Genomic DNA, 17,162 nt, shown 5'->3' with positions numbered 1-17,162 from the left:
GAGCGTGGTCCTGGGTGAGTGGGAGCAGTCCGGCGGGGGGGGGGGGGGGGTCCAGGAGGGGGTCTGGGGTGGTTCGCGGGGGAGTCCAGCTTGGGTCCGGGTGGGTTCGGGGGGTGGGGGTCCTGGGTTGGTCCGTGGGGGGAGGGGGTCCAGGTAGGTACTGGAGGGTCCTAGGGGGGTCCTGGGCTGGGGGGTCTGGCATGGGTTCGAGGAGGGTCCGGGGTAGGTCCGAGGGACTCCCTGGGTGGGCCCTGGTGGGGGTGGGGGTCCAGGTAGATCCTGGGGGGGTCCTGGGTGAGTTTAGGTTGGGGGGGGGGGTGTCCGGGTAAGTGCTGGGGGGGGGTCTTAGGTGAATACGTGGTTGGTCCGGGATGGGTCAGGCAGGTCTGAGGTGGTTCCTGGGTGAGTTCGGGGGGGTCTGATGGGGTCTGGGTGGGGGGTGAGGATCTGGGGCGGGTCACGGGGTGCTCCAGGGTGTGTCCCGGGGGAGGTGCGGGATGGGTCTGGAGTCCAACGGGGTTCATGGGGAGTTCCAAAGCCACACTCGCGAACTCGAATTCCATATCAGAAGTCCGAATTCCAACGCCATGAAATTTGGATTCTGGAAAATGGAATTAGGACTCCATAAATGGCTGTAACCCAAATTAGGGTGAGGCTATCTTAGGGTTAGGTTTAAGGATTAGGGTAATGAGGGTTTATGGTTATTAGGGTTTAGGGATGAGGGTTAGGTTTATAGGGGTACGAAATATATGTGCACTATAGATTATACACAAGTCACGTCATGCCCTCTTGTGGACAAACGCACAGCTACAGCTGCAGCATTGGCTAGGAACACTAACCCAGCAGAACAGCAGCCTCCACACAAACACTGGGAGTACTTCTACTCATCCCGTCAGCCGCACGACCTTCTGAGAGTGCATCTCATCAGCGGCATTGATTCAACACAGCCAATAGCCTGGACAGGCTTCGACACTCAGTGTCTCATCAGTAGTCAGGCTCGCTTGAATCAACAACTCGTGAACTGCCAGATGTTACTGGCAGGGACCCCCACTGTTCGATATGGGACCCGAGTTGAGCACTGTGCTCCATGAACGTGGAGTCCACAACGCAGGGGCGTGAGCCTGGACCTGCAGCTATCACTGCACGGCACGGACACGCGGCGCCCTCTCGTGGACACATCTATGGCTATTTATATTTATAAATCTATGGCTATTTATATTTATACATCTATGGCTATTAATATTTATACATCTATGGCTATTTATACATCTATGGCTATTTATACATCTATGGCTATTTATACATCTATGGCTATTTATATTTATAAATCTTTGGCTATTTATGTTTATACATCTATGGCTATTTGTAATTATTAAGCTATGGCTGCAGATTATTGGTGGTGAAAGGCTGCCTTGCCAGCGGTGCACGAACGCAGTTACCATCAACAACGTCAATAACTCTGAACAAAAAAAATATAACAACGCAACATTTCGGTAACGACCTGCCCGCTCTGAGTGGCCGGCTCGGTGCGTGGTGGGAATTGGGAGTGGTGGGAATTGGACCTGGACCCTGGGAGGAGACCTCGCCGGCTTTGATACCCCAACGAGCATGGACGCGGTGTTTGTGTCGAAGTCGGATCGGTAGTTCGGTGTAATGAGGCGCGGCGGGGCACCGACACCACCGCGTCACTGAGAGGGCCCTCTCGCGTCTGTGGTCAACACTGCGGCCAGAACTAAAACGTCGCCGCCATCGCTCGGCGAGACGCGAGCCGCGAGCAGTGGACGCGGTACCGCATAGGGAAGTCAAACCGCGGGTTGTTGGCCACCACGCGGTACAGCTGCAGCGCCACCGTGTGGCCACCACGCGGTACAGGTGCAACGCCACCGTGTGGCCACCACGCGGTACAGCTGCAGCGCCACCGTGTGGCCACAACGAGGTACAGCTGCAGCGCCACCGTGTGGCCACAGCGAGGTACAGCTACAGCGCCACCGTGTGGCCCCACGCGGTACAGGTGCAGCGCCACCGTGTGGCCACCTTGCGGTACAGCTGCAGCGCCACCGTGTGGCCACCACGCGGTACAGCTGCAGCGCCACCGTGTGGCCACCATGCGGTACAGCTGCAGCGTCACCGTGTGGCCACCACGCGGTACAGGTGCAACGCCACCGTGTGGCCATGACGCGGTACAGCTGCAGCGCCACCGTGTGGCCACCACGAAGTGCAGCTGCAGCGCCACCGTGTGGCCACCACGAAGTACAGCTGCAGCGCCACCGTGTGGCCACCACGCGGTACAGCTGCAGCGCCACCGTGTGGCCACAACGAGGTACAGCTGCAGCGCCACCGTGTGGCCACAGCGAGGTACAGCTACAGCGCCACCGTGTGGCCCCACGCGGTACAGGTGCAGCGCCACCGTGTGGCCACCACGCGGTACCGCTGCAGCGCCACCGTGTGGCCACAGCGAGGTACAGCTGCAGCGCCACCGTGTGGCCACCACGCGGTACAGCTGCAGCGCCACCGTGTGGCCACAACGCGGTACAACTGCAGCGCCACCGTGTGGCAATAGCAGCAGTGGCACTGTGCGGTGTCTTCGTGGGTTCAATGCGGCGAACCGTGCTTCGGGCGAACTCTGGGCCGGCGATTTACGGGGAACGCGCGGGCGAGCAGCCATTGACAGCGGCAACGTGGCTGGCGTCCCGTGCTGCCCCCATACTGCACACGTCTACCAGATATGATGGCAGGCGTAACCACGTGTTGACTACTTTGGTAGTTAGTACTGCACACGTCTACCAGAGGACAACACGTTACGAGGTCCGGCGCCGTTAAAAAGAAAATATAAATGAACCTCCACGACCGATTTGCAGTGTAATTCTCTAATGATCTGTTTCTCTAATTCTCTATTTCCCTAATTCTCCAATTCTCTATTTCTATAATTCTCTGTTTCTCTATTTCTCTAATTTTCTATTTCTCTAATTCTCTTATTCTATATTTCTCTAATTCTCTGTTTCTCTAATTCTCTAATTCTCTATTTCTCTATTTCTCTAATTCTCTATTTCTCTAATTCTCTATTTCTCTATTTCTCTAATTCTCTATTTCTCTATTTTTCTAATTCTCTATTTCTATAATTCTCTATTGATCTATTTCTCTAATTCTCTCATTCTCTATTTATCTATTTCTCTAATTCTCTATTTCTCTAATTCTCTATTTCTCTAATTCTCTATTTCTGTATTTCTCTAATTCTCTATTTCTCTAATTTTCTATTTCTGTAATTCTCTCTTTCTCTAATTCTCTATTTCTCTGTTTATCTATTTCTCTAATTCTCTATTTCTCTATTTTTCTAATTCTCTATTTCTATAATTCTCTATTGATCTATTTCTCTAATTCTCTCATTCTCTATTTCTCTATTTCTCTAATTCTCTATTTCTCTAATTCTCTATTTCTATAATTCTTTATTTCTCTAATTCTCTATTTCTGTATTTCTGTATTTCTCTAATTCTTTAATTCTCTATTTCTCTAATTCTCGATTTCTCTATTTCCTCAGGGATTTTCAAGCTGGCCATACACGTTTAGACCATTGAAGAATTGGTGAAATTCCGTGCTGAGTTCAATACCATAAAGACCTTAACCGTGCGATTTGTAGTTTCCGAGACACACTTTATATATTTAATTATTTTCCCATTCGTCCATGTGGGGGAAACAACAAACTGCTGCTACTGATAGGTCTTCATTCTGGCATTTCGAGACGGATTTTGACCATGTCAATCGAGGGGTTTGTATAATCCGAGGCCCCTCTCTACAATTTCGTAAAGAATTCGGAGAAAAAACGACCAAAAATGGCTAAGAAGACACCGAAAACGCGGCGTGGCAGTGTGCAATTCACAGTACACTCTATTGCCAAAATCCGTTATTTTCATTAGGCTACATGTTAAGCTGATGAGCTATTTAATAATATCTCCAGAACTCAATATGCTTTATACGCCATCCATATATCGATCAACTCGTCTTCTCAAGACGCAGCAAAGTTGACATTCTCTGCCTCCATTCCCAAGCAGTGGGTTTATTCTTCTGCCTCCATTGTCGAGCAGCATCACTCCTCTGCCTCTCACCACCACCGCCTCTCATCACCAATGTTAAAGACTCCCATAGACTTCATTGTTAAAGACTCCCATAGACTTCAATGTTAAAGACTCCTATAGACTTCAATGTTAAAGACTCCCATATACTTCAATGTTAAAGGCTCTCATAGACTTCAATGTTAAAGGCTCCCATAGACTTCAATGTTAAAGACTCCCATAGACTTCAATGTTAAAGGCTCCCATACACTTCAATGTTAAAGGCTCCCATAGACGTCAATGTTAAAGACTCCCATAGACTTCAATGTTAAAGGCTCCCATAGACTTCAATATTAAAGACTCCCATAGGCTTCAATTTTAAAGACTCCCATAGACTTCAATGTTAAAGACTCCCATAGACTTCAATGTTAAAGACTCCCATAGACTTCAATGTTAAAGACTCCCATAGACTTCAATGTTAAAGACTCCCATAGACTTCAATGTTAAAGTCTCCCATAGACTTCAATGTTAAAGACTCCCATAGACTTCAATGTTAAAGGCTCCCATAGACTTCAATGTTAAAGACTCCCATAGACTTCAATGTTAAAGACTCCCATAGACTTCAATGTTAAAGGCTCCCATAGACTTCAATGTTAAAGGCTTCCATACACTTCAATGTCAAAGGCTTCCATACATTTCAATGTCAAAGGCTCCCATAGACTTCAATGTTAAAGTCTCCCATAGACTTCAATGTTAAAGGCTCCCATAGACTTCAATGTTAAAGGCTCCCATAGACGTCAATGTTAAAGGCTCCCATAGACTTCAATGTTAAAGGCTCCCATAGACTTCAATGTTAAAGGCTCCCATAGACGTCAATGTTAAAGGCTCCCATAGACTTCAATGTTAAAGACTCCCATAGACTTCAATGTTAAAGGCTCCCATACACTTCAATGTTAAAGACTCCCATAGACGTCAATGTTAAAGACTCCCATATACTTCAATGTTAAAGGCTCCCATAGACTTCAATGTTAAAGACTGCCATACACTTCAATGTTAAAGACTCCCATAGACGTCAAAGTTAAAGACTCCCATATGCTTCAATGTTAAAGGCTCCCATAGACTTCAATGTTAAAGACTCCCATAGACTGCAATGTTAAAGACTCCCATAGACTTCAATGTTAAAGGCTCCCATAGACTTCAATGTTAAAGGCTCCCATAGACTTCAATGTTAAAGACTCCCATAGACTTCAATGTTAAAGGCTCCCATACACTTCAATGTTAAAGGCTCCCATACACTTCAATGTTAAAGACTCCCATAGACGTCAATGTTAAAGACTCCCATAGACTTCAATGTTAAAGGCTCCCATACACTTCAATGTTAAAGACTCCCATAGACGTCAATGTTAAAGACTCCCATATACTTCAATGTTAAAGGCTCCCATAGACTTCAATGTTAAAGACTGCCATACACTTCAATGTTAAAGACTCCCATAGACGTCAAAGTTAAAGACTCCCATATGCTTCAATGTTAAAGGCTCCCATAGACTTCAATGTTAAAGACTCCCATAGACTGCAATGTTAAAGACTCCCATAGACTTCAATGTTAAAGGCTCCCATAGACTTCAATGTTAAAGGCTCCCATATACTTCAATGTTAAAGACTCCCATAGACTTCAATGTTAAAGGCTCCCATACACTTCAATGTTAAAGGCTCCCATACACTTCAATGTTAAAGACTCCCATAGCCGTCAATGTTAAAGACTCCCATATACTTCAATGTTAAAGGCTCCCATAGACTTCCATGTTAAAGACTCCCATAGACTTCAATGTTAAAGACTCCCATACACTTCAATGTTAAAGACTCCCATAGACGTCAATGTTAAAGACTCCCATATACTTCAATGTTAAAGGCTCCCATAGACTTCAATGTTAAAGACTCCCATAGACTTCAATGTTAAAGACTCCCATCAGGGCACGGCTCGGAGCACGGCCCGAGGTACGGCTCGGGGCACGGGCAGGCGAGCGACAAGCGTGGCAGGACCCGGGAGGGCATGGACAGGGCCTGATGTGCGAGCGCAGTTCAGCGGTCAGTGGTCAGAGCCGGGGCAGTCGGCGGTGAAGACGGAGTGGCAGTGGAATGGGTATGACCGTGGGCACAGGCAAGGGCAGGCGAACGGACAGGGGCATTGGCAATGGAGTGGGCATTGTGAAGGACACGAGGCAGGACGGCGCATGGGGGCGGCCAGGGGCAGCGTCCAGGCACAGCGGTCGCTTGCTGCCCGTCTGCGTGGCGCCACGGGGCGGCGAGGCCCCTGCTCAACTCCTGTGATCCCGGTTCCACGTGGGGTGTGCTGCCCCTGGGCGTCCCTTGGGGGTCCCGGCCACCCCCCCCCCCAATTCGCCGCCCGCCCCCTGCCCATTCGTCTCGTCAATGACCGCCCGCGTGCCAGCGGCTGCTGCAGAGACACAGGGCGCGAGGGGTGGGGAGGGGGGGTTGCCCCCCTCGCCCTCAGACCCTGGCCCCCCGCGACCCAGCCCCGGAATTTTTCTAGAGTAGGGAAACCAGGTAAAAAAAGCAGACAATACTATAGTAAACATTTTATTTGTTTATTTTACCAGATAAGACCCACGGAGCTGTATAGCTCTTTTTCGCAGCGACCTGGCCACAATGATAGCTCAACGAAGTGGCTTATCATCACGTGAACATGTAGAGCAGCCAGACACGCGTGATGCTGATTCTAAATGTGGACAAAAACACCGGAGGACCTGAAGAAAATTCCACGCGATCACGGGGAGAACATGCGAACCAGATCCTTCCCAAAATCTAACAGATTGCAGTTTGCCGACTACGGCCAGATCATCATCATCTTCACACGTTGCGATTTGCAGTCGCCAGTAAATTTGTAATTTGCGTGTCTCTCCCTCCTGTAGTCGCGTGGATTTTTCTCTGGGGCCTCCGGTTTGTCCCGCCACATTTAGAGTCAACATCACGCATTCAGAGTATCTGGCTGCTCTACATTTCTACGTGATAAGCCACTTCGTTGAGCTGTCATTTGCGGCCAAGTCGGTTCTGATAAAGAGCTCAGTGGGCCTTACCTGGTAAGATATATAGTTTAGTTTAGTTAATTATGGAGTCAGATCGTCGCGTGAGTGAAGATTGTCAATGTTGTGTCGTACTCCTTCTTCCACCCGACGCAGCCGAATGAATAAAATTGTCGCCTGAAGGAACCCGCCAGTTGTGTGTGTGTGCGCTATGTGTGTGTGTGCGCTGCGTGTGTGTGTGCACTGCGTGTGTGTGCGCTGTGTGTGTGTGCTGCGTGTGTGTGTGCACTGCGTGTGTGTGTGCGCTGCGTGTGTGTGTGCTGTGTGTGTGTGTGTGCGCTGCGTGTGTGTGCACTGCGTGTGTGTGTGCGCTGCGTGTGTGTGTGCTGTGTGTGTACTGCGTGTATGTGTGCACTGCGTGTGTGTGCTGCGTGTGTGCGCTGTGTGTGTGTGCTGCGTGTATGTGTGCTGCGTGTATGTGTGCACTGCGTGTGTGTGCGCTGCGTGTGTGTGTGCACTGCGTGTGTGTGCACTGCGTGTGTGCGCGCTTTGTGTGTGTGCACTGCGTGTGTGTGTGCGCTGCGTGTGTGTGCGCTGCGTGTGTGTGTGCTGCGTGTGTGCGCGCTGCGTGTGTGTGTGCACTGTGTGTGTGTGCTGTGTGTGCACTGTCTGTGTGTGCTGTGTGTGTGTGCGCTGCGTGTGTGTGTGTGTGCTGCGTGTGTGTGCGCTGCGTGTGTGTGCACGGTGTGTGTGTGCTGCGTGTGTGTGCACTGCGTGTGTTTGTGCTGTGTGTGTGTGCACTGCGTGTGTGCGCTGTGTGTGTGTGCACTGTGTGTGTGTGTGCTGTGTGTGTGTGTGTGCGCTGCGTGTGTGCGCTGTGTGTGTGCTGCGTGTGTGTGTGCACTGTGTATGGGTGTGTGTTCGCTGCGTGTGTGCTTAGGGTGGGGGCCAGGGGGGAGCCGTGGCGCTGGCGGAGTTGCTCCACGGCCGTGGCACCACAAATACTTTCAGCACTCTTTGTCTTCATCCACACTTTTTGGCCGATAACCTTTTTCGTCAATGTGCCCGGTTTCCCCCCAGGGTAAGTGCCTCATATCAGCACAGCGTGATACAGATATTCAATCTAAGCTGGTCCGTCTTCAAGAGAGCCACCGCAATCCACACGCTCGCTACGACAGCACACACAGAGACGGGCAGAGCCGATTCAATGAACTCGTCCGATATTTATTGTACAGGCGGTAAAAATCAGCCACCCTCTGGTGTGGAGAAGGCACTGAGTGAGAAGAGCGATAAATCGTTTTAAACAACAACAACAATAACAACAACAATGCTTGGCATTGTTTGGGTTACCTCACCCGCTTTCCTCCCAACGCGAACATAATAAAAACCAGTTTAACACGTAGGCTTTCGCGACCATTCTGGCGAATTGCCCGATGATGCTGGAAGTATTTACCGGCGAAACGTCGTACTCAAACTGTAAATGTGGATTAACTCTTCAACACACCGGTGGGCTGAAGTGGTGAATTATTTGTCTTTTGTCAACGTGACACTTTTCTTTGCTGATTGGCCGTGTCGGGTGGTGGAGGGTTACGACGCATTTATGGATAAACGCGATCTAACCCAAAAACCTTTGTTATGAATAATAAAAACCCTATACAATGTAACCGGTGCTGATCGGCCAACACATCCCATTGCTGAAGACAAACACAGCAATACCCCGACTTACGTCCCTCTTTCACGTCGTTTCGCAAAGACGTCGTCGCTTTATCATTAACGCCGCTACCCGATTTGCGTCGCCTTAATCCCACACCTACGTCGCTGAACAGCATCATCGTCCGCCCTTCCCCGTCATCCATCCCATCTCAGCCTTCGCCCTCCACCACCACCACCTACCCCTGTACTTCGCTTCGATTGACGTCGAATCGATAATCGCCCTCGCACCTTTCAGGAACGCATCCCCGACGTTAACCGGGGTATTGCTGTGCCAGCAAATCCCTTGATTGGGATCACATGCAGCAGCAGCAGCTGCAACCGCAGCAGCGTCGCACACTGCACTGCGATAACCTGGCAGGACCCTCCTGAAAAAGGAGTCACGAGACTCGGTGACGCTTCCCTGGGTTACACGAGTGGAATAATAATAATAAAATAACATTGTACATTGTATTCCACAACTCGGATTGTGCCCCACCGAGTAATCACGCAATGAACATTACTGAAGTGCTCTATGGCCTGGCGAGTTTAATAAAACCAGAGGCTCAACCCAGAGGCTCAACCCAGAGGCTTAAGCCAGAGGCTCAACCCAGAGGCTCAACCCAGAGGCTCAACCCAGAGGCTCAAGCCAGAGGCTCAACCCAGAGGCTCAAGCCAGAGGCTCAACCCAGAGGCTCAACCCAGAGGCTCAACCCAGAGGCTCAAGCCAGAGGCTCAAGCCAGAGGCTCAAGCCAGAGGCTCAAGCCAGAGGCTCAAGCCAGAGGCTCACGGGGTGACCCATGCACCATGCAAGCGGAAACATCAGACGGCTCACATTTCCTGGCTCGCCAAACATATTTTCACACTCGCGAAAAGATTTGCCCTCGACAATGACGTCGCCGTGCAGTATCCACCTTCACCGACGTTCAGCACGGATGGGCGGACCCCCGGTGAAATCCGTGCACGGACAGCGATGGTGACTGCGGTGCACGCGTGGGACGTACTCCCGTGTCTGTGTTCGGTAGTCCACACGCATCCACCGACTCGGGACACCCCGGGGACACCGAGATGTTAACTAACTCCGCCTCGTATACAGGAGGTCGTGGGTTCGATCCCTGTTGTGTATTTGGAGTTCGCCTGTCTCTCTCCCCGTGGTCGCGTCGATTTTTTCCCCGGGTCCTCCGGTTTTCCCCGCCACATTTAGAGTCAACATCACGCGTTTAGAGTATTTAGCTGATAGTTCAGCGAAGTGGCAATAAGCCACTTCGCTGAACTATCATTTGTGGCTAGGTAGCTGCTGAAAAAGAGCCGTACAGTAGAGCTCAGCGGGGCCTTACCTGGTAAAATAAAATAGCTTAGCTCATAGTTTATGTATGGGGTGAATCATTATCTAAAGCACAGTCCTCAATGACGCCGGATTGCACGGTTAGCCCTGAACTCCTGAGCTCTTGGCCCCTACACCACCTTTGACCTCATCAACTTTCTTTTCTCACCCCTCCCCCCCCCATTGTTTTTCACAGAGTTACAATGCGTACCTGTGCCCTTAGGCCTCACGTAGGCTTTGCCTACCTGCTACTGTACCATCAGGAAACCTTTGATCCTCGTTGTGACCATTTGGAGAACGAGCAAAGGTGCAGATCGTGCTAAGTAAATATTTGATTGATTTACAAAAAAGCTTACTCATTATTTTCAGATTCTGTATTTAGACTGGACGAATCTGATGAGCTATGAAGCTCTTTTAGTGCCATTTGGGGCACACCCCTTTCCTGCGCCGATATCTCCCTGCAGTGCAATCTCCACTTCCCTCTCTCTCTCTCTCTGTGTCCATCACAGGCATCGATCACCCAGGTGGCTTCCACTCCGTCCAATGTTTGATGTTCGACGCCCGGTGAGATTGGAGTCTTCCTCCTGCCCCTAACTCCCCCCCCCCCTGCCCCGCGTGTTCCCTCCTGCCCCTGACTCTCGACTCAAGAATTTGAGGAATGAATGAAGGAAGAGAGTCTGGACACGTCTAAAACCCCTGTAACATTACTAGAGTCAACATTTTGGTTACTGCTTTTTGACATAGGTCAGAGGTCACTGCTCGTACACGTCTCATCGTCAGTACCATAGGGTCCCTGGGTTCTTCAGGGCAAAATGAGCCCCTACTGGACTCTACAAACACTCAAGTGCTGAGACCATCCGGATTCTTATACACGAGGGAGTTTCAAGGCAGTCCCGGACTTTTGCTAATGGAGTAGGGAGTTTTAATTTCAGAATCGTGGCAGCTGAACCCATTCACAAAAGTCTCCATCCACAACACAGCTCCTATCCCACCCACGCACACTCACAAACACAGCACCGCTCTCACCCACGCACACTCACAAACACAGCACCGCTCCCACCCACACACACTCACAAACACAGCACCGCTCCCACCCACACACACTCACAAACACAGCACCGCTCCCACCCACACACACTCACAAACACAGCACCGCTCCCACCCACGCACACTCACAAACACAGCACCGCTCCTACCCACACACACTCACAAACACAGCACCGCTCCTACCCACACACACTCACAAACACAGCAGCGCTCCTACCCACGCACACTCACAAACACAGCACCGCTCCTACCCACGCACACTCACAAACACAGCACCGCTTCCACCCACGCACACTCACAAACTCAGCACCGCTCCCACCGGTGCACCAAGTGCCCGAATTCCCAGTGCAGCGCGGAAGCAAAACGTCTCTCGGTTTGAATCGTTTCGGGAGACGCGTCTCTTCCCACTCGTCCTCAGGGATCGTCGCCCAACCACGCGGCCCCCTCCCTCAGAGCCCCAAGAAGATGGAGGTGGCTGGGGGCAGAAGCAACAGTCTGGGAGTGACCTTGAAGCCACCCTCGTGCAAGGACAATTTAAAATCACGGACTCGCGCGCGCTCCCGTCGTGTCACCGCCGCTCGGAATCACTCACACGAGCCGGCATTGTGATGTCATTCCAGAAGGTGCCGGAGCGGAACGATCACTCGCTGCTATGTGAACTTTCAAACCGGTGCCCGGCAGCCTGGAAGAACCCAGGCTCGGTACGCATTGTCACTCGGCATCATCGTCATCGTCGTCACTCGGCATCAAGGTCCTCACTTTGGTCCATAGCTCAGCAGGGCGGGCGATGCAATTTAAGCGTCACGAGTGACGCAATTCGATGCTCACGTGCCTCGAATCGCCCGTGCCGAGAGGTGACCACGACTCTGGCGCGTTGTGCGCAAGGGGTTACTTGTAAGGAACACGGCGGACGACGCCAACGGGAACAAGGGAGGACAATGGGTCGCACGCGTGGTGCTTCTGTGACACTGTCCAGATTGTGCGCATTTTGTCCTTGGGGTTTCATTCGCGGTCATAACGACGCGTGCCGAGCAGTCACGACATCGCATTGGCGACCGAGGATAATCCTTTTAGCGCTGTTTTTTTCTCTCTCAAATCATCAATGTGGCCGATTTCCCCTGTGGTAAGTCCCGAATAGCAACAACATAAAATCACTCATATTTGATCGTCGTTATGAGAGTTATCGTGAGCCCACTGCGGAGTTATTCATGCCTTCAACTTCAGTTGTACAGCAATTGTTCTTCTGTCGCGTGGACATGAGTCGCAGCTGTAATTCGATGTCTACGCTGTGAATTCAGCTGTTGCCGACGGCATCAGAGCACAGCGAGCGTGAATCCCGTAGACTCACACAGAGACCCATAGACTCACAGAGAGACTCATAGACCCATGTGGAGACCCATAGACTCACGCGGGGACCCATAGACTCATGCAGAGACCCATTGACTCACACAAAGACTCATAGAGTCATGCAGGCACTCACAGACTCACATGGAGACCCGTAGATTCAGAGACCAAAAGACTCACACAGATACCCATCGACTCACGCAGAGATCCACAAACTCACATAGAGACTCATAGACTCACGCAGAGACCCATAGACTCACACAGAGACCCATTAACTCATACAGAGACCCATCGACTCATACAGAGATCCACAAACTCACATAGATACTCACAGACTAATGCAGAGACTCATAGACTCACACATAGACCCATAGGCTCATGCAGAGACCCATAAACTCACACAGAGACCCATTAACTCATACAGAGACCCATTGACTCATACAGAGATCCACAAACTCACAAAGAGACACATAGACTCACGCAGAGACCCATAGACTTACACAGAGACCCATTAACTCATACAGAGACCCATTGACTCATACAGAGATCCACAAACTCACATAGAGACTCACAGACTCACGTACAAACCCATAGACACACACATAGACGATCCATAGGCTCACAGTGGACATGAGTTCACGATGTGTTCCACTGTGTGTTGCTGTGTCCCGCAGTCACATTTGGGAGATTATTTAATGTTCCGTTTGTGTAAGGGGTGACTGCCCGTGCGTCACCTCACTTGAAACCGCCAACAAACAGACGCAAAGTAACGAGGTCTTCAATCGAATCGTGACCTCGCATTTGTGACGATTAAGCAAACTCTGGGGTTAGAGTGGGGGGGGTTCAATGATTCCACATCTCGTATACACACGCAGAGTTACGGTGCGCTATATCTCAATTGACCCTCCGCAAACAAACAAAAAAACAGCCTCCGCCTGCAGTGGCATACGTTGACCTGAACTTGACCTCGCGGAGGTCAACTCGATAACAGTTCCCCTTTTCAAAAGTTCACAGAGTTCACAACTCTGTGGTCAGAGTCAAGGAGGAGCCGCGTTCGCCTCCTAGGCCACCCCGCACGCTCCCCACGCCGTTCACCATCACCACCACCTCCTCCTCCTTCCCGTCCGCCGCCTTCCTCCGATCCGTCGGGTCGCCCCCATCCCCCTCAGCTGTGAGCGCCGCCGTCGCCACCGCCCTGCGGGGCCCGTGCGCGCTGTGCAGGCGGATGAGGTGCCACTCCCCCGCCAGCTGGGCCCCGGCAGGGTCGTGGGGCCCCGGGCTGAGGTCGAGGCGCGGCACGGAAGCCGCCGCCGCGAGCCCGGCTGCCGACGCTCGCCTGAACGTCACGAGGCCGCCGCACGAACCGGGGGACGTGGCCTCCGACGGAGTTCCCGTCGGGGCGGCCCTCGGGTCTCCGCCGCCGCCTCCCCCTCCGTCCGGCCCGTCGGGGTTCGCGTCGACGTCGAGCAGGGCCGCCGTCTCGCGGGGGCCGTCCGCGTCGTCGCGGTCGTAGGCGGAGGCGAGGGGCGCGGGGCCGGCCCACGAGTTGAAACGCGCCGCCTTGGACGCCGCCTTGGCCGCGTTGAGGCGTCGGGCCGTGCCCGCCGGGGCGAAGGTGGAGCGCACCGAGGCGTAGTAGTTGGACGGCATCGGCGAGGAGGCCGGCCGGTAGCTGCCGCGGCCGCGCCCCTGCCGCCGGTGGCACCGGTAGACGGCGAAGGCCGCGACGCCGACGGCGAGGGCCGCCAGAGCGACGATGCCGCTGATGAGGAAGTACAGGCTTCCGCCCTGCCACAGGCCCAGCGGTGGGGCGGCGATGTCCGTGCCGTTTGCTGTGGTCTGAGATTGAGGGCGGGTGGTGGTGGAGTTCAGCGTGGGAGGTGTGGATGTTGTTGTTGGTGGTGGCGGTGATAGTGGCGGTGATGAAGGCGGCGGCGGCGGCGGTGATGTCGACGATGATGACGGTGTTGTTGATGATGGCTGTGTGGGTGATTGTGACGCTGCTGATGATGGTGGTGGCGATGAGGCAGTTGAATTCGCTGTTGATGATAACGACGACGATGGTGATGTTGATGTTGGCGATGATGATATCGAAGGGGAGAATGATGAACGTGTTGGTGCTGATGTTGGTGATAACGATGGTGCCGATGGTGGCGGTGACGACGGTACTGATGGCAGTAGTGTCGATGACATTGTTGAAGGTGGTAAAGATGACGACGACGATGATGATGATGACGATGACGTTGGTGTCGTTGCGGATATAGTCGAGAGCGTTGAATTTGGTGGCGCAGACGTCATGGACGATGCCGTTGCTGGCGGTGGTGATGATGACGATGTTGGTGAAAGTGCCACCGCTGCTACTGATGATGCTGCTGCCGATGATGAAGCCGTTGTAAGCGATGGCTGCGTCGCAGTAACCAACTCGGTGCCACTGCGCTTCAAATTTCGTGGCTTCTCTTCACCGGATGCAGCAGCAGCAGCAGCAATAGCGGCACTTGACCCATTAGCTGCATCAGCAGGAGCAGCAGTGGTAGGACCAATAGCAGGAGCAGCAGCAGGAGCAACAGCAGCAACAGGAGCAACAGCAGGTGAGGCAGGAGCACCTGCAGCAGTGAGAAAAGCAGCAGCAGCAGCTGATGTCGCAGGAGGCTCTTGAGTCTCTGGAGTCGCGTTGTCCTCCCCGGTCCCTCGGGAGGACAATGCAGATTCCAGGGCCCGGCCGGCCTGAGCCACGGCCACCGCCGGCAGCGACGTCTTTTCTTCGGGGGGCACGGCGGCGCCCCCCACCGTGGGCTCACCCAGCGTCGATGCCGTTGGCAGCAGCGGCAAATTTCCCGGTGACCCCGAGCCGTCGGTCACGACCTCGCCCTGCGGTGACAAGCGACTTATTTACCAAATGGTTTTACACAGAGGGCCAGATGCACAAGAAAAATAGATCCCTAAAAAAGTGCGTGTCGACGTCAGCCCACGTAGCCACAGAGCCATGTGACAGCCTCCCCATCGCTTAGCGCGTGTCTAGCGATGAGCGAGTGACTCACGGAGCCGGACGCAGTTCGTTGGGCTATCGGTTTCGTTTGTCGTCCCGTTGGGTTCATGGGCTCGGTTTTTCACCGGTGAGCGCGGTTGACAAGCTTTGGTTTGATTCTGCAGTGCGATGCAGTTTTAGGATTCGCGTGGCGATGTCCACACGCGCCCACCGCCCGCGTCTGCGAGACGCTGGCGGTGGGCGCGTTGACCCTCTAGATGGGAGGCGCTCGCATCGCTGGACGGCGGTGGAAGGAGGTCCTGAGCCAGGAATAGAATGGAGGGGTGGGGCGGGGGTGGTGGCAGGGAATCGACAGCACGAGCGGCTGGGTAAGGGGCCAACAGAGGAGACTGATTGGCTCCTCGGCTACGCTGGAAGGGGAGCACGTGGGATTTTTGAATTGGATGGACGCTTGAGTTGATCGCCGATAAATTGATTTATCCGCTGATTTATTTGTTGATTAAGTTGCAGTATTTATTGATTGGCTCTCTGATTGATTCCTAGATGTAATCAATTCACTTGCTGATTTATTTAATCATTCTTTGGCTTCTTCACTGATTGGTTTGTTTTTGCTTGTTGATTGCGTGATGGATTGTACTGTTACTGGCTGTTACTGGGTGCACTAATAATAATAAATATATTGATTGGCGAGTTCGATTGATAATTCTTCCCTAGTTTATACTCTTTGGTTCTATTCGGTAAAGTAACATAGGTAAAAAATAAAATAACAAAAAAATCACGACGTTTCGGCCACAACACAAGTGGCCTTCATCAAGTGAAGGGACCGGACTGTCCAGAGGACAGCGTTGGAGTGAAGACAGCCAAGCCCAGGTCGCGTCCTTTAAGCTGTGTGGGAGGAAACAAAAAACGCCTTGACAAAGGAATTAGCATAAAGTGATGTACTGGACCGGCACGGTGGGGGGGGGGGGGGGGGGGAGTTTACATAATGTTGGTGTGAAGGGAAATAAGCTGCTGTGAAAGTTTGCGATACCACTACTTGAATAAATATACTGTACCATTGAAAATTAGTTTAATGTTTGGTTTGATTTAGAACATCTTTCCAATGATTGCTTAATTTGAAACCATCCTCTCGGTTGAAATTGTGTCTGTGTTTGTAAATTTGGACAGTCCGGTCCCATCACCTGATGAAGGCCACTTGTGTTGTGGCCGAAACGTCGTGATTTTATTGTTATTTTATTTTTTACCTACGTGACTTTACCGAATAGAACCAAAGAGTATGGATCCTTGCAGTCACGAAAGCTTCAAATCTAGAATCTTCCCTAGTTTATTTATGATCGAGAAAATCGGCTTTCTTGATCGAGTGGCTGTTTGCAAAAGCTGTTTCTTTTGCTTAACTCGACCGGATCAGCTATCATCATCAATCACTGGTGGTGGTGGCTGTGGTCTGGTAGGAGGTGGCGTTTACCTGCGAAGGCCCCGGTGCTGCCCACGAGGTTGGCAAGGTCGCCGGGGGCCCTGTGGGCATCGCCAAGGTCACGGCCACCACGAGGCACAGGCACCAGGCCCGCACGGGGAGCAATCCCGCCATGGTTCTAACAAGAGGACACAAACAAGGAAGATGAACATCCCTCCCATTGCAACACAGCCTTCTCGAGGGGAATTGTCAGAATTTTAACATGTATTT

At 52.0% G+C, this 17,162-nt stretch overlaps 1 protein-coding gene across 1 annotated transcript in view; it reads right to left on the bottom strand.

Moving 5' to 3' along the window:
- Positions 1–8,290: 8,290 nt before the first annotated feature.
- The window catches only part of LOC142930364 (uncharacterized), a 30,515-nt gene continuing 21,643 nt past the window's right edge, over positions 8,291–17,162 (bottom strand). The window contains exons 2-3 of the mRNA XM_076072501.1: positions 16,944–17,070; positions 8,291–15,360 (exon numbers count right to left, since the gene is read on the bottom strand). Coding sequence (XP_075928616.1) covers positions 13,510–15,360; positions 16,944–17,066 — 1,974 coding nt within the window. The 5' untranslated portion in view covers positions 17,067–17,070 and the 3' untranslated portion in view covers positions 8,291–13,509. The remainder of the gene's footprint in view (positions 15,361–16,943; positions 17,071–17,162) is intronic.

Source organism: Petromyzon marinus, chromosome 38 (genome assembly GCF_048934315.1).
Source record: "Petromyzon marinus isolate PM22_M1 ecotype Great Lakes invasive population chromosome 38, UKy_Petmar_22M1.pri1.0, whole genome shotgun sequence".
In the NCBI taxonomy this organism is placed as follows: Eukaryota; Metazoa; Chordata; class Hyperoartia; order Petromyzontiformes; family Petromyzontidae; genus Petromyzon; species Petromyzon marinus.
Note: the sequence above shows the minus strand (reverse complement) of the source record. Positions and strands in the feature narration are given on the sequence as shown.